Source organism: Oreochromis aureus, linkage group 16, assembly GCF_013358895.1.
Source record: "Oreochromis aureus strain Israel breed Guangdong linkage group 16, ZZ_aureus, whole genome shotgun sequence".
In the NCBI taxonomy this organism is placed as follows: Eukaryota; Metazoa; Chordata; class Actinopteri; order Cichliformes; family Cichlidae; genus Oreochromis; species Oreochromis aureus.
Window position 1 is genome coordinate 35,466,045 of NC_052957.1, and position 17,400 is coordinate 35,483,444.

General features: G+C 43.0%; 1 protein-coding gene across 4 annotated transcripts in view; it reads left to right on the plus strand.

Annotated features, from left to right (window-relative positions):
• Positions 1–758: 758 nt before the first annotated feature.
• The window catches only part of parp4 (poly (ADP-ribose) polymerase family, member 4), a 45,743-nt gene continuing 29,101 nt past the window's right edge, over positions 759–17,400 (plus strand). Inside the window, exons 1-20 of one of the 4 annotated variants that reach the window (XM_039600411.1) lie at positions 759–810; positions 3,335–3,462; positions 4,119–4,353; positions 4,789–4,882; positions 5,694–5,772; positions 5,867–5,971; positions 7,370–7,528; positions 8,235–8,372; positions 8,542–8,709; positions 9,615–9,766; positions 10,934–11,065; positions 12,535–12,633; positions 13,267–13,450; positions 13,631–13,772; positions 14,693–14,835; positions 14,931–15,062; positions 15,722–15,808; positions 15,935–16,099; positions 16,180–16,226; positions 16,403–16,484. In XM_039600411.1, coding sequence (XP_039456345.1) covers positions 3,337–3,462; positions 4,119–4,353; positions 4,789–4,882; positions 5,694–5,772; positions 5,867–5,971; positions 7,370–7,528; positions 8,235–8,372; positions 8,542–8,709; positions 9,615–9,766; positions 10,934–11,065; positions 12,535–12,633; positions 13,267–13,450; positions 13,631–13,772; positions 14,693–14,835; positions 14,931–15,062; positions 15,722–15,808; positions 15,935–16,099; positions 16,180–16,226; positions 16,403–16,484 — 2,469 coding nt within the window. In that variant the 5' untranslated portion in view covers positions 759–810; positions 3,335–3,336. Of the gene's footprint in view, positions 811–3,052; positions 3,463–4,118; positions 4,354–4,788; positions 4,883–5,693; positions 5,773–5,866; positions 5,972–7,369; positions 7,529–8,234; positions 8,373–8,541; positions 8,710–9,614; positions 9,767–10,933; positions 11,066–12,534; positions 12,634–13,266; positions 13,451–13,630; positions 13,773–14,692; positions 14,836–14,930; positions 15,063–15,721; positions 15,809–15,934; positions 16,100–16,179; positions 16,227–16,402; positions 16,485–17,400 lie in introns of those variants that run through there. The other 3 variants (XM_039600410.1, XM_039600412.1, XM_039600413.1) reach the window with 3 other exon arrangements.

Genomic DNA, 17,400 nt, shown 5'->3' on the forward strand with positions numbered 1-17,400 from the left:
TGCAGAGACAGTGAACCTGTCAAAGTAAAATAACCTCAACAATCGTTACAATACTTATAAAAATCATCATTATTATTATTAAGAAATACTTTAGGAGCAAAAGTCATCCATCCTGATTTTTTGTATGAAAACTTTAAAGAATATACACAACTGGTCAAAAATTTCAGAACAGCCCAATTCTGCCAGTTATATTTTCCAATGAATAGTTTGAAATGGTACAAAAGTGGCAAACTACAAGAAGTTAAAAAAAGGGTAAGGTTACCCAAAACTGTAAAATAATGTACATTTCAGAATTATACAAAAAGGCCTTTTTCAGGGAACACAATGTTGGTTAACAGTGTAAAGCTGTTCTGCAGTAATGGAGGTGGATGAGGCCTTGAAAGCTGCTGCTACTAACTCCTACAGCTGTTCCAACTTTTCTGTTCCAACCCCCTCTGCAGGGTTGGACACACCAAGGGCGTAGATTTGGCATGGACGGAAGGGACATGTCCCCACCAATATCCAGCGATTATTGAATTGTCCCCACCAATAATTTGATCTCTTCGAGTAAAGGAAAACAAAACCGATAAAAAGAAAAAAAAAAAACGATCTGTCAACGTCTCATTCACCCAGCGGTGCAGAAAGAGTTAAATTACGTTCTCTACTGGAGTCCTGCCTCATGTGACAAATACGGCCAATGTGATTGGCTGTGCCTTTCAGGGAGCTCTGTTTAGTTTTAGCAGTGACAATCCTGCGCTGCGAGGACCTGCAAGGAGGAGACGAGGAAAAAGGAAGAACCTGGATATAAGAAAGTATTTTTAAAAGGAACCTGTAAGTCACTTAAAGTCAAGTTCACTCATAAAATGTGTCCGTCATAATAACGTTACAGGCTATGCTACGCCATACATGCCAACACTCCCGATTTTTCCGGGAGAATCCCGAATTTCAGTGCTTCTCCCGACAATCTTCCGGAGCCACCATTCTCCCGAATTTCTCCTGATTTTCCACCCGGACAACAAAATTGAAAACCATATCCCAGATTGGCTCAGCCAATTCCAGTTTCCAACAATGGCTACTACTACTGCAGCTACTTAGTTTTAATATTACTCTTATTACTCTTTCTGGGTCGCAAAATAAACTTTTAACATACTTTCAGGCGAGAATGTAGCTGTGTAAACTTCAAATATCTGTGTTATTGTACTTACATTATAATCAATCAACTCCCTTTTGTCCACCTAAAATATATTTACAGAACTATTTTTGCATTTGTTGCAATTTCAGCTGTCCTCTTGGCCATACTACTCTTAAGAGAAACATTTTTAAAGTAAACAAGAATTTTTTTAACTGCATAAATAAAGGATACATAAAAGTCACTGCCAAAAACTGATTGCGGCTTCTACCTTGTTACAGGAATGTTGTTTGTTGCTCAAGATGACTTGACATAATTCATGAGGGATATATTAGACACATATTATAGACCAACAAGTTATTTATAGCAGTTTAAATACAAGCAATCAGTTTTTGGGACAACACCTGGTCCTCAGGTGGACGCAGCCTCTGAATTTGGACACCCCCGGCCTGTTTCTGGCCGGACAATAATAACAGTGACATTTAACTTATTTTATCCGATAAATAAACATTGTAAAATTCAAGTTTTACAATGCCCAACAGCCCTTTTGAATGTCTCCCTAATTCTGAGGTCTCAAGGTTGGCAAGTATGTGCGAGGCTTTGGCCCACACCAGTCTAAAATTGTATGTAACCATGAATAACGTCTTGCCATGTCATATTGGACACTGAGTTGTTGTGTGGGGCACCAGTAGTCCATGTCTGTTGCTGTAACAGTAGTTCATGTTTAGAATAAAACATCCCAGCTCACTGAGTTGATCGGGGCAACAGTGCCTAAAATGTTGCATAATGTTGCTGAGAGATCTTTTACTTTGTGGTAATCTTAGATGAGTAGTTTTATGGACAAAAACCAGCAGGTCAGTCAGTGTTCCCTTAGTGCTAATGTATAACAGATGTTGGTGCACTATAACTGAACTAATGTTGTTAAGTCCTTAAAGTCATATTCTTTATTGTCATGACTGTATTTGAAGCTATTTTTATTTTTGTATGATACCTGATTTATATGGAATATGGCTGAAGTAAACTAAAGTCTAAAATACTTAGTCAGTCATTTGTTTAATAGTAATTTAACATTATATAATTCACATATAAAACTATGAATTGTGATTTTAAATGGTTTAAAAGCATGTAGAATAGCACATGTAGGCAAGTATATTTCTCCTTTTTTATCAAGAAGCAAAGACAAAAAGGGAAAAAAAGAAACAGGGCAGGGTTCAGTGGTTGAATCATCCGTCCCCACCAATGCCAAAACCAAATCTACGCCCTTGGGACACACTGTAGTTAACAGCTTGCGTGATAAGCGGCTCACAGGACAACAGCTTCAAGCACAGCTTAATGGTGGTCGTAGTAAGTGGAGGAGGGAGTGTGATGGTCTGGGGCTGTTTTCGGTGACTTGTACGGAGTGAGAGGCACCCTGAGCCAAAATGGCTACCGCCGCATTCTGCAGCGCCATGCAGTACCCTCTGGTATGCACCTAGTCTGTCAGGGCTTCATCCTACAGCAGGATAATGATACCAAAAAGAGGTCCAAGCTGTGCCACAACTACCTCAGGAAAAAGAGTCAAAAGTTACAAAAAACAGTTCACATTTTTTTAAACAACAATATGAGAGGAAGCAATCTCAGTATAAGCCAGTTCATTGTATAATAAAGCAACCATAGACAACAGTCAGAAACTCTGTACATGCTTAAAACTGCAAGGACAGAGATGTGACATATAAACAGGTTATCACAGTTCACAGTGCAAAAATACGGATATTTGACACATTCATTATTAGCACACGGATGGCTCCACACGATCAAGTTGACAACATGTTGCTTCTGTCATATCTGATGAAATGTGTTAATGTCTGAATATCTGTGACGTTTCAGTCTGACTCGACACTGATTTGTCGTGGACGTGTTCGAGTCTGTAAACGTCACGACCTTTATTTTGAAAACCGAACCAGACAGGAAGTTAAATGTTGCTGCTCGCTTTAAGTTAGTTACTGGACGAGTGCGTGCTTCGGGTATTTCGTCAGTACCTTTGCTGTTTCTGATCGTGTCGATGCTTTGTTGTATTTGTCGTTACTAACGAGCATGATTCCCGTGTGGCTGTTCTCTAACTAATCTGTTACATTGGATACTTTTTGCTGCTTTGAGTTACTTCCGCATTTTAACAGGAGTTGGCGGAAGCGCCAGCAGGGTTTTTCTCAGCACAGCTGTGTGATCCACGTCTCCCTCTGCTTCCAGACATGGCGGTGTTCGACAGCTGCTCGGTGCTGTTCGAACTCAAAGGTTTGTCGTTCAAGGAGAAGAAGAAAGTGAAATCAGCAGTCACAGATCATGGAGGCAACCTTTCGTTTGTGGTCAACAAACAGGTCAGAGAGCTGTCAGCGCGGGGGGGAGACTGAATACTCAAATGAAACTTTACTAAAAAACAACTTTTTTCTTTGGTAACTGCTGCGTCCATATCGAGCTGCAGCTCGTGACTATTTCCGTATAATGTTCACAACATATTCTCAGATTTTGAAACCATGGCAAAGCTGCACTGCACCACGAATGATGGAAGTGATTCAAAACTAGAATCCTCCCACATATGTATAGAAACATGTAGTTAATAGTTGGTTCTGATCAACTAAGAATCGGCTGCACTTCCATAGAGCCTGCAGTCTCACAGGACAGTCTGTTACCAACAAAAGCACACAAGTGAGCAAAAGTGCTTATTGTGCAGAAGAATGTCCCTCTGTGTTAGTGACTGTGGTGCAGTTTGCTGATGCAGATGCTGAAGTCTGACCTGACAGAACTACGTTCTCTTCTGATGGGACGCTTCAGCAATTTATTGTTTTTGTAAAAGTATATATTTGCACACTGACTGACCAACACAGGCCAGCAGTGCAAAATGCCTTTTGGATTGTTTTCTGCTTACAAACCTACAGTGTGTGCATTCTGCAGCTTTATGTTCAGAGACCAAAAACCAATAAATACATTTAAAAATCTTAGACTTCTCTCTCATTTCTTCCTACATTTCCCACAGTGCTCTTTGGTAGTGACAACCGATGTATCCAACCTAAGCTCCAACAGGCTGCGTAGCATTCAGAAATACCACACACCTGTGGTCGGGGTGGATTATGTGTACAGGTGTGTGGAGAGAGGAGTTCTCCTGCAGGTAGATGAATACAAGCTGGACACGTCCTCTGCCTCATCAGGTCCTCTTCATCGCTCTTCCTTCAAGATGGCTCCACTGGCTTCACTCGCACCTCAGCAGATAGGTCTGCATAGAAAGCACCACTAAGCAGATGTTTACAGTTTCATTTATTTCTCTATTTCTTTTTTTCATGAATTTGTGTTACAGACACAGACAAGCTGCTAATTCTACCCACATGCAGCACAATGACTGATATTTCCTTTACTGTTACTGTTCAGTAACATCGTCCCCCCACACTGATTTAAACACATTCACATTAAAAATGTTCAGGAGACTCATAAAACTAGTTCAACCTGCTGGCTGAGGTCAGATGAACATGGGTGTGTGCAGCTGTGTGCAGCGTTACACATTCACGTTGTGTTTAAAGCTGATGCAGCACTGTTGTGCAAATTCATAAGAACCTGTTTGCTACTCAGTGCAAAGATCTGTGCACAACATGATATGATATGGAGTTAATTATTAAACTGTGTGTGTGTGTGTGTGTGTGTCCATACTGCAGGGTCAAAAGGCCAGGCCCAACCTATGGAGTGTGTCAGTGGGACTCAGAGGGCAGAGAGTCTTGAGAGGAGTGGGAATGTGCTGGACAGGTTCAGGTGAGAGACGCCATCAGCAGTTAGAGGGAATCTGTCTATTAGTGAGTTACATTAGGACCATCTGCCTGTTAATGTCGACACCCTGAGTTATGAAGACACCTCTGACCTGTCACGGTACAGGACAAAGTACCAGGGATGCACTGATCTAATATTTTGGATCAAATATGTGTCTGATTCTGGTTCAAGAACCTGGATGTGGTATATGGTTAACAGTGGGCCAAGTTCATTCTGCTCTGATTTACACACAAACTGGGGTCATGTGAGCGATTACGCGGCAAAGCGTGTAATAGGCGTGTAACAGGCGTGTAATAGGTGCACCGTGTGCGTTTCACACTTTGCCTGTGCCAAGTGTGAAGTGGACACACAAGCAGAAGTTGCTTTACCAGCAGGAGGAGACAATATATTTAAAGCCAAGAGTCACTAGTAAAGGCACGAAGTACAACCCAGCGTCCTTCTGTGGCAGAAATGATAAAGCTGGGCTGCTGGTAGAGCCTACAGTAATACACAGATTGTGATTATTGTCATGTTGGCTTGAAATAAGGTGTCTCCATCTGCTGGTACTGCATTGAACTGCAGCATAGACAGATGGTCATAGTTTCAGCTTTCTCTGTCAGCCCCGCCCACGTTGGCTCATTTAGCAGATTGGATTCAGATCTGGAAAGATTGGCCTGCTTAAAAACTTGAACTGTTTGTTCTCTAAGCTGCTGTAGTTATTAGATTGGTTTAATAGTGCAGATAACTGCTCTGATAAGTTTTCTCCAGTCATGGCGCCTCAGAAGACAACTGATGTTTGAAATGTTCATTTTGACAGAATTTATAGAGAAACTGATTCGGATCTTCCGTCAGACCAAAGTGACTTTCAAGTGGCAAAGTATTCAATCTTTGAAAAGGTAAAAGAACATTTTTGTAGCTTACCACTAATGATATTCCCACAGCAATAATTACTGTAATGACTCTTACTGGTATTAAACATATGCACTGTAGGTAAACAGCAACAGTTGGTGTGTGCTGGAGCTGCAGAGCTTCAAAGGGGAGGAGGGGCGGCAGTACCGTGTGGTCAGATACTGGAAGGATGATGTACTCTGTGAGGTAAGAAGTGGCTTTATATTCACAAACAATAGACGTGTATATATATGTGTATACATGTGTGAGATTGACTCGACTCCACTCTGGTTCATGTTTTCTGTCTTGGTGTGAAACTCTATGAATGTACATTTGTCTTTAAAATGAGAGCTGAGCTGGATCCCTGCAGAGAACGTAGTGTTTCTTCTATACATCTGCCGTTTAGCTGCTCGTCTTCAGGTCCTACAAATATTAGTGAGATGAAATCTGCTGAGAATCGGTGACAGATTTATTGTCAGTGTCACGCAGTGCTGGTGAAATACTTTGGGTCATGTGCACACTCTGTCAGTGCGGCTACAATGTTGCCATCACCAGTGTGTGAATGTGTGGATGACTGAATGTAGTGTAAAGTGCTTTGGGGTCCATAGGGACCAAGTAAAGCGCTCTACAAACGCAGGCCACTTACCATTTAACCTCACGTCCCATTAAAGCCAAAATCTTTGACTGGAACACTTTCAAAGGATCACTGTTAGACCTTCTGTTGAGCTGGCTTTGTGACCTGATGACACTGTGACTTTAGCGCTGAAAATACACAGTCTGCTATTCTAATATGATTTTGTAAATGGACTGATTCTTATATAGCGCTTTTCTCCCGGAGTACTCAAAGCGCTCTCTACAACATGCCTCATTCACCCACTCATACAAGCACTTCTAAACTCAAGTGCAACTAATAAGCATTCACACTTCAATGAACGCATCGGAGGGCAACTTGGGGTTAGTATCTTGCCCAAGGATATTTGGCATGCAGACTGGGGCAGCCAGGAATCGAACCACCAACCTTCCAATCAGTAGTTGATCTGCTCTACCACCTGAGCCACAGCCACCCCTTTGTAAGAGTTGAGGAACTCCAAGTATTTGTTTCAGTTTCATCTGTACTTTAAACCGTGAGCTCGAAATCATCAGCAGTGCTTAAACGAGTCCTGTGCCAAACCTAGAAGGGTTACGACCAACTCCTGGTGACTTCCTGTTACTCCAGGAAATGACATCTGCTCACCCCACACACCATACAATAGCAGCCCATCTGTCACTGCTCATAGCTGAAGGAGTGTGTGCATAGACAGTATAAAAGATGGTTTCAACTACCAAATATTTACAAAATAGACTTTTTACTCAGTGTGACCTCAAACAGCTGACAGACTGATAACCTCAGCAGGAGAGTCAGGACGACTATCGTAGTCCGGGTCCTTCAGATGGAGAGCAGCTTTGAGACGTGTGCAATTCTTCAGATGTCCTCCGAGTTGCGAAACAGGACGCTGAAATAGGAAGACATGTTCCACAGTGCACTGTCAGCACAATCACACGTCACTGGTTGCTTAGACCTTTGATTTTTTGGTCTTTTTTTGCACACATACTTGTGTTTCACAGAAGAAGGCCGTGAGGGACAAGCTGGTGTTTTTGTCCACCTCAGAGGAAGCTCTGGAGGTGTTCCAGGCCCTGAGAGACAGCCTGGAGGCTTCAGGTCTCCGGAAGCAGAGCAGGTTTCCTCCTTCTGCCCGTGAGATGGGCTCTGCGCCCCTCCAGCAGGTCTGACACACTCACTGATGAAAGAACCAGTTTCAATATTTCATCACATCTTTCCTCTTTGCTCTCAGCTTTTAGACTCACCTTCATTTACTTCACTCGTTTTTTATTTGAAGAATTAAAGTTTAATAAAAATGTTTCCCACTTTCTTTCTGAGGTTTAATGAATCATCAGTTTTTCCAATGAGGAATATTGTTGAATATCAACACTGACCAAAACACTGGTTATAATTTTTGACATATTAAGAGGACACAGTATTACAAAGTACACTCCCACCAACCACTGTGGGCTAAATCATCAACCTTTAATACAACTGTCTTTCTCTCTGTTAAGTTGTATTGCAGCAGTTTCCAGTACAAAGCTGTGGGTGGGTCGGGTCTCACAGCATGAATAATAACATGAAAGTTCAGTACAGATTTATTAAGAATGTCACATCAGATGCTTTATGTGTTCGTGTCACATTTTATATTTGTGCACAGATGAAAGTTTTCTAAAAGTAATATAGAAGGAAAACACAAGCATTTTGGAAATGTGTCAAAATCTGGTTTCAAACTAAAAATGACTGAATTCATGTTTCTGGACCAAATTTGGAGCTGGACTACTGAGAGAACATGTGGGAAATCCTGTTTCTTAGTAGCACATATGACGTCTGAGACCTCCATCTGTGCTGCTCATCAGTTGGATGATACGTGCTCTGTTTGATTGACAGCTGCTCCTGGAAGAGAAGCTCAACACAGGAAGCTTATCACAAGAAGTGGGTGTATTTGTGGAGCTGCTGTGGACTGAGGCGCTGGGCTGCCTCGACAACATCCTCAGAGTTTCAGTTGACAAGCTCAGCCTGAATGATGTAAGAGTTTCTCTGTGGATTGTTTGTAAAACGTGGAGCTGCTGACGGTGACCACTGACAGAAACTGCAGCTTTCCCATCAGCCTGACCTTTGTTTCACATCCCAGAAACGATTTTGATAGGACCGTGTGTGTGTGTGTGTGTGTGTGTGTGTGTGTGTGTGTGTGCAGGTGAGCAGGGCAGAAGGCTTGTTGCTTCAGGCTCAGAAGAAGCTGACAGAGGGAAACCACGCTGAGCCGATCAGTCTCCTGCAGGAGTTCTACACTCTGCTGCCACACAGACAATCCTCCATGTTTCCCAGCACCAAGCTCATCTCTCAGAAACTGGACCTCTGTCAGGTAACACGTACACGTTCATACGCAGAAGGCTCTGAGACACGCCCACTGACATCACACGTACTGAGAAAAATATCCTGCAGAGTGATTTGTGTCAGAGATGCAGTGTGACTGAGCCAGGACAGAAAAACCAACAAAACTATCAGAATACAACTTGCAATAAGACAGAGAGCAGCGACTGGTTCCACTGCTTTGGCACCATGTCTGAAACAGCTCCATAAAACTTAGAGGTCAATGTGAAAGGAGGGAAACAAAGGCATGCACGTGATGTAAAGTACACATAACGCCTCTCCCAGCTGCTGGGAGTGTTCCTGAAGGAGGAACGTTGCACTATGAACTATGACCCTTTAACTCGGCTCCACCAGGAGATGGCGCTTTTTCACAAAAACATTTCACAATTTTTTGATCGCTTTCATGCTGAAATATAAAAATGTCAAACAGGTGGATAAACGACAGAGTCAACCTGACCGTCCTGTGCACTGCAACATACACTACAGACTACCCAAAACAATCCCAGCATGCATTTCTTCATTTATCCAGAGATGTTTGGTCTTGTTTGGGCTTCAGCTCCGGTTCACTGTTCCTCTCAAGAACATTTCAGGTTTTTCCTGTTTTGCTACTAAAACATATTAACATAGTAAAATGCTAACTAAGCTAGCGCTGCAGCACTGCTGTAAGCTGAATGCTTCATTACACATTTGTAGGAAACATTAAAGGAAAAAATACACAATGACTTCAAAGGTTAAAAGTCTGTCAGCTGTTTGAAGGGCCAGAGGAGGATGATGATTGGACAACGACACAAATTCCCCCACTCCAGTGCACAAGTCCATGATATCGATCAGCTCAGCCTCTGTGTTCTCTTTGTATCTTTAGACTAACACAAAACACAACGATTTGATTTCCTCTAGTTAATCCGAGATGTTCTGAATGCAAGCGAGATGACTCTGAGGAGCCCCGCCCCTTCCACTGTGGGGAAGTATCGAGCTCTGAGGTGCAGCGTTGAGACGGTTCCCCCCAGTAGCTCCGAGTTTCAGGCTGTGACCGATCTCCTGCAGGACAGGTAGTTTCATGTCTACTTTCCAAACGAGGATTAAGTAACAGTGACACCACATTCAAATTCATGCTGATATATTGTGACAAGGACCCAACACACACACAGGATTTCATGTTGTTTGGATGTTTTTCGGTCACTCAGGAATAGCTGCTCCATTCCACACACCCTCCTCCATCTCCGCCGTCACTATATATACGCAGAGAAGAAGAAGATCATTACGTTGAGCACTCACACCTGCCCTCTGTGCCGCCCCTCCACTGCAGCAGGCCACAGACCACACCCCTGCCATTTTAATATAGATGTTGTCCTAACACAGGGGTGTCAAACTGGGGGCCAAAGACTCCAATCCAGCATTTTGGATGGCTTTGGAAAATATGAACAGACAGCTTGTCCTCCTGATAAAGATCTCCCTCGTGGCCATTCATACTACATCAAGATGATCACATTATAGGTTTCTGTCATTTTACACGTTTACTTCTAAAAACAGCTCTTTCATTACAGCAGCATTTCTTTATCATGTACAAAGACTCAGACATGCTGTTGAAATTCTGCTCCTCTGTCTTTTACATACAACTGATTAAATGTGTCAGAGTTTCACTGGTCCCACCCAGATCAGATCAAAGTGGGCTTTATTGGCCTCTGATGTAACATGGGGGTGGCTTCCTGCTCCACACCTTTCTGATTGGTTCAGATCGCCATCCCATCCCAGTGCCTCAGGTCCTCCTCTTCCCTTTCTCTTCCTCTCGTCTGGTTTCTGTGGGGGGGCGGGGCTTTTAGGCGCTCTGCCCCTCCACTGTGGAGTTCCCCTGACCTCAGAAACACCACTTCATTCCCTCTTTTTAAGTCCAACCTCAAAACCCACCTGTTTAAATTTGTCTACTCCATATAACTCATGCATGAACTTAAACTTTCTATCTGCTACTCTTGTTATTGTGTATATTTCATGTTTTTATACCTGTTGTATTTGCTGTACAGTGTCTTTGGGTGTTTTGAAAGGCGCTTTTAAATAAAATGTATTATTATCCCAGCTGTAAGAAGTCGGTAGTTGCAGAGGTAAATGAGCCAACGTGTTCACAATGATCTGTCTTCAGTTTTCTGGCGTATGTCTTCTGTATGCAACGACACAAAGATCTCTTTCACAGATGTTCCCTCGCGTTAATCTGTGTTTCGCAGCAGGGTGCAGATCCAGCAGATTGTGCGTGTCGGCCGAGGGGTGGAGCTTCAGACCTTTAAGAGCGAGCTGGAGAATGTTAAGCCACTCCTCCATTCCTCCAGTCCCAACAACTTTGTGGGAATCCTGTCTCGGTGAGAACATGTTAACTGATCCCGTCGTTTGTCTCATACCTGATATACTGTAACAAAACGGACAGACTTCAAGCTGAAACCCACATCGACAAAACTCTTTTGTAAAGCAGTCCATTCAGAGATTTAGCTCATCTCATCGCATCAAGCTGTGGTTGACACTCTCATATACAATGAAACAAAGTCTGAATGTCGTCAAGGTGTTGTAGTTACCCGCCGTGGGCAGGTGAGCAGGCAGGCGGGTGGAGTGGACAACAAGTCAAGAACCAGGCGCTGTGGGGAATTTAAAGACTTTAGCTGCAGCTACCAAATATCTCGATGAGTCTGGATCTCAGTGACGTCGACCTCAAGGTCAAAGTAAGAGGTGAAAGTTGTTTGGAAACTTCATGATAAATTGAGAAAGACAATTTTAATTGATACCATAGCTGCATTTAGTAGTGACCTTGACCTGAAGGTCAGAGGTCACCTGAAAATTAATGAGGAGCATTAATGCGTCTTTAGGGAGGGGGCGACTTGTGGCCGTCAGTATTTAATTTTATTCAACTTTTGGGGATAAAACACAACCATGTGGACGTCTTAGTCCATTTGCATGAACACGTTTGGTTTATGTGTCGACCAATCAGACCAAAGACTGAAGGAAAAAACAAAGATTTTCTGTATTGTATTTCAATAAATACTCTATCCTTGGTATTTACATCTAATTTAACCGATAATCTAACAGGACATCTCTGCCTGTGTACTGCTGCAAGCTCCTTATATTCAGATCTGATGGTGTGTGGGAATAATAAATGGAAACTTAATGAGACATAATCCTGTGTACTTGGATTCTAAGAAGAGCAACAAAGGCATTTGTTGCTTTTTGGAAACAACAGCTTGCTGTCATGGTGTGTGTGCAGCAGGCAGGAATGGAGGACCCGAGTGCAGGACTGAAGATGCCAAAATTAAACTCAGAACTCAGCTTTATTTGCTGGACAGGAAAAAGAACAGAAAACTAACTAGACTGGGGATCATAACACGGCTTACATCAAAATAAAACAGGAAACACACAACAAACACAAAGGCATGGACTTGACACTGAACAAGGGAAACACAAAAACAAAACTTAAGGACTAGAAATCACAGGACAAATTTGTCATGCTGTGCCTTTACTGCAGCAGCTTTCAATCACTGTTTGTTTGTGAGCCAAAGTTTAGTCTTCAGCCAGTGAAACGCTCAGTTGGGTTAAGATCAGCTGACTGACTTGGCCTTTCAAGAATATTCCACTTCTTTGCTTGAATAAACTCCTGGGGTGCTCTGGCTGTACGTCTTGTGTCCATCTGTATTAGGAAACGCCGTCCAATCATTTAGCTCGATTTGAGCAGACTTCCTTTATTAACATAACGATCCTGATATCTTTACTTTCATATGAATTGTGTGTCTTTAATGTATGTAGTGAAACAGCAGCTGAGCTGTCTTTGTGTTCTCCTCTTTAGTGGCCTGCTGTTGCCCCGTGTGGGAGTCGAGCACCACGGGATAGAAAGAACGGATTTCGGGAAACTGGGTGGTGGAATCTACTTTAGTGATTCCCTGAGGTTAGTCGAAAATCTCAATCTGACCAGTTTGCTTGTTTGTCTGACACACATTTGCTGTGCAAAAGTCTTGAGCCTCATTCATTGAAATTTTGCCATTGAGTGAAAAGTGTGCAAACGTTGGTGAGAATACGACATATAAGGCAAATATAAATAACTAATTCAAGGAGAAGAGACGTGTTCCAGTTGGTGTTACAATCTGGATGCAAATCTAATGATTACATTGATTTCGATTCCCAACACCACTGGCTGAAAATGCCAATGCCTGCCGACACTCAGTGTTGCACCTCTCCCCCGACTACCGTGCGTATCGGCAACGCTTTGAACCAAAACGTTCAAATTTGAATACGTTCATGAGACTTGTTGCCACTTATGTTAACTTTATCTTGTGTAATCTGGCACACCTCAGCATTTTCTCCCTGATTCTTTCTGCCTAAGAATGGCTTGGGGATGAATGGACTGTAAGGTTCATATGCTGTGGAGTGTTTTCAGTCCTCTGGTTGTAGAGTTTCCTCTGAATGTTAAGGAAACACTGCACAGCAGTAATAAAAGCTAAACGATTTCACTTGTTATTATTGGAGTTTTGATATCTTTGAACCAAGATGGCAGCAACACAGTCACGTTTTCCATCCACAGCACCAGTCTGAAATACTCCAAGCCCAGCGTGACAGACGGCTCCCGGTTGTTGTTGGTGTGTGATGTTGCGTTGGGACGTTGCAGGGAGGTCTACAAGACAGACATCCTGCTGAAGCAGGCTCCCGATGGATACGACAGCGTGCGCGGAGTCCGCCGCACTCCAAACACTCCCTCTGAGTTTGAGGTACAGTAGGACTGTGTGAGAGTTTAAATGTACATGGAGAGATAAACAGACAGAATAAAACAGTTACTGCCCATAAGCTGAATTATTGTTCTTTGCTGAATATTTAACTGTTGTCACACTATGATGGCTCATATTTGACACTAACGCACACAAACATACATCCACTCTTGTGTCCTCCAGGATGATGAGTATGTGGTATACAGTCCTGATCAGGTGAAACTCAAGTATGTGGTTCAGTTCAGCATCCAAGGAGACCAGCTAAAGGACTTCACTCCTTCCATGAACATGTCACCTGAGCTCTGTCTTCCTTGTTCTGCTGAAGGTGAGCACTGGACACCTGCGCCTTTGATCAGCTCTTATTTATGGCGATGAACGTAAGAGTACAGTGCACTCAGCTTAGTGGTTGAACTTGAGCTTTCATACGTTTTTACCCCTCAGCTGTAAAAGGCTCATGTGGTAGTATCGTCACCTGGCTGGGCTGGCAGCCTGGACAGCCAAGTTTATAATTCCAATAAGCTGAGAATGAAGCAACGTAGAAATTTGAACCTCAAGTGCTAAAAATCATCAGTGACCTTGACCTCAAGATCAAGTTCATAGGTCTGAAAACTCAAAAAGGAAGCCACCCAGGATTATGACATTTATTCCATACTTGCATCTACTCACATTAAGCCCAGACTGATCCCAAGTGGGATTAACCAGTAAAACCACCAGATATAACATATAGTGTAGCAAGCACTGCTCCACAGCTTTCTTTAAAGGTAAAAAGTAACTACATTCATTAGATGTAGCTTATAATTTACAGGTGGACTCTTTTACGCAAAGCACTTTTTAGTTTATCGTAGAAAGACACAAAACCTTTGCATGTAGAGTTGGTGAAACTACACAACAACAGTTTTTTGTCAAGCTCTAGAAATGCTCTTCAAAGTGTTGGTTTGTACCTCCAGGATGTTGGTTGTGGCCCTCAGCTACAGGTTTGTTGCCATGCAGGCTGAGTCTAAAGAAGTGTCAAAATCCTGTTCCAGTGGCTTCTTCCTCGTCTAAATGAGAGGACTGTGTTTATTGGTCAAGATGGGACTGACAGTCTCTAAGCACTGAACAGTTATGAGATCAGTGGGAAATCCTTTTTCAGCATGGTCTGCTATGTGTCACTTATAATTATGAAGCTGAAAAATAGAAATGAAGTTAACCAAGTGATTTTGCACTGTTTTGTCTCTTGATTTTTCCCCATGTTTCTGTGTGTAGAGCTCAGTTTAGGCGATGATATGTTTGAAAGCAGTAAAAACCCTCTGGAAGAGGTGACCGCCGGACTGTTGGACAGCACTGGTCAGCAGCTCCCTCTGCAGGCCGTTCATGTGAAGTGTAAACTGATGGATCTGCTTTCGCAGGTAAAAGTGGCACATCGAGTCTTTTCAGTTTTTTTCATTGTTAGTTTGCTGACATACGATTTGACATTTGATGTGATCGTCTGTCTCCTTGTTAGGTCATCATCTTCCAGAAATACACAAATCTGAGCTCAGTGCCCATTGAGGCAAAGTATGTTTTCCCTCTAGATGATTCAGCTGCAGTGTGTGGGTTCGAAGCTTTCATCAACGGGAAGCATGTCGTGGGACAGGTAACTAGCATCCACTTTTTAAATACTAGTTCACCATCTGAAAGTTTTCATTTCCTGTTTCTGTGAATTACAATACAAACACCTGTATCTCTCTCTGTTTATATACACATATATATATCTCTGTACATATTCATGAAAATCTGACCAAAGCATAACAGGATCTTTTTTTATTCCTCTTGTTTCTGTCAAAGCCCAGCAGTTTGTTGATAATACCTCGTACTCTGACGTTGGAGGGAATAGAAAAGCGTTCTTTAGTGTTTTCCACAGACTGTAAAAAAGTTCTGCCAACATCACAGAGCCTTAAAGCAGCCGGGGTTTGTAAAAGACTTCAGGCTGTGACTACATCACCCTTCAGCTCACTCGCTCTTTTGCTAGATGGTCTATCAAATGCAACATTTAGGTTTATTTTGGACATTAAAGTTCTCATGAGCTCATTGGCTAATGATTTGTGATTCACAATTTGTTGACCAATAAGCACGTGGGTTCTCTCATTTCACAGTCACAGGCCTGTGCTCGTGACATTTGGATTCAAAAGAGGAACGATGAATAGTAAAACTGCTCAGTTTGAGGGACTGTGTCTATCTTGTATATAAAGCCTGTGGTGTTATGCTGTGCCGTTTAACACAAAGTGAGCAAACCAATGGATGTTTGTTTCTCAGGTGAAGGAGAAAGAAAAAGCTCGCAAGGAGTACAAACAGGCTATTGAGAAAGGACATGGAGCTTATCTCATGGACCAGGATGCACCTGTACGTCTAAGCACACACACACGGTCATCATGCGGGTCCAAGTTTAGAGCTGTTTAGTGTCTCCTGGTGTTATGTAGGCCTTTTTAGCAGCCACTGGTTGTGACATGGTCTTTATCCTCACTGCAGGATGTGTTCACCATCAGTGTGGGTAACCTGCCCCCTGGTGCAACTGTCCTCATCAAAGTGACCTTTGTCTCTGAGCTGATTGTCAGGGACGGCACAATTCTCTTCTCCCTGCCCGGCAGCGTGGCTCCATGGCAGGAGAGTGCAGCCCTCAACCAGACCACACAGGTAACAGAGGTCCTGTTCAGCTTATAATTGAATCAGAGTTTGCTTTGATGAGAAATCTGACTTTAAACGGCACTCAACAGGTCACTGTGGAGAAGGTGTGCGTAACTGATGAAGCTGCGAGTGTCAGGTGAGCTAAATGAAGCATTTCTGTTAACCAGTCAGCGTGAACCTCTTCTGCTCATATCCAACTCCAAACTGTTAAGAACTGAACAATAGCTTTGCAGTATTTACAGCTTTATTATTTCGTGTATCATGTCATGTTTTTGGTTTGGGGTTTTTCAATCACTGTTCCTTTTCTCTCAGAGAGTTCACCTTGGACCTGTCAGCTGAAATGCCCTATGAGATCTCCAGCCTGCAATGTATCACTCATCAAATCAAGATGAAGGTCACTTGGCTTTTTATTTTACATGTTAGTCATGATATTTATCAGTGAATAAGTAAGGGCTGTGTTTTATGTGAGTGCAGATTAGAAACTGCTACAGGCTTGAATGCTTTAGTCTGCAGCGTGATTCAAAGCCTCTGGAAATGTCTTCAGCTTGGGACTGTTGTTGACGTTACTAAGACTGACACAAGCAACTTGAATTTTCTGTTCATCTTTCTTTGAGGTTAACAATAAAATTCAGGCTTAATTGACAAATATTTCTTCCTCCAAAAAACCCAAACAAGATGCTCTGAGTGAAGACTGAAGAAGTCACGTGGATGAAACCTTTCTCCCACTGAACCCTTCGTCCACATGAACAGAATCAGCTTTTTGGGATAGACGCTCGTGTTGTGTAAACAAAAAAGTAACGTAAAAGTTACATTTCCAACTTTCAGCTGCTGGCTTGTTTCCCAAGGATCAGACGGATCCACAGAACCAGCTTCTGGAAACACCATCCATCCATCCTCTTCCGCTTATCTGTGGGGCCAGCAGCCCAAGCAGAGAAGCCCAGAGAAGCCCAGACCTCCGTCTGAAGGAACACCAAGGTGTTCCCAGGCCAGCCGGGAGATAATCTCTCCAGCGTGTCCTGGGTCTGTCCTGTGCCCCCCCCCTGGAGGCGCCCAGGAGGCATCCTTGTCAGATGTCTGAACCACCTCAACTGCCTCCTTTCGATGTGGAGGAGCAGCGGCTCTACTCGAAGCCCCTCCAGGATGGCTGAACTCCTCACCCTATCTCTAAGATAGAGGCCAGTCACCCCTCGGAGGAAACTCATTTCTGCCGCTTGTATCCGCGATCTCGTTCTTTCTGTCACTACCCACAGCTCGAGACCATAGGTGAGGGTAGGGACGTAGATCGACCATTAAATAGAGAGCTTTGCTTT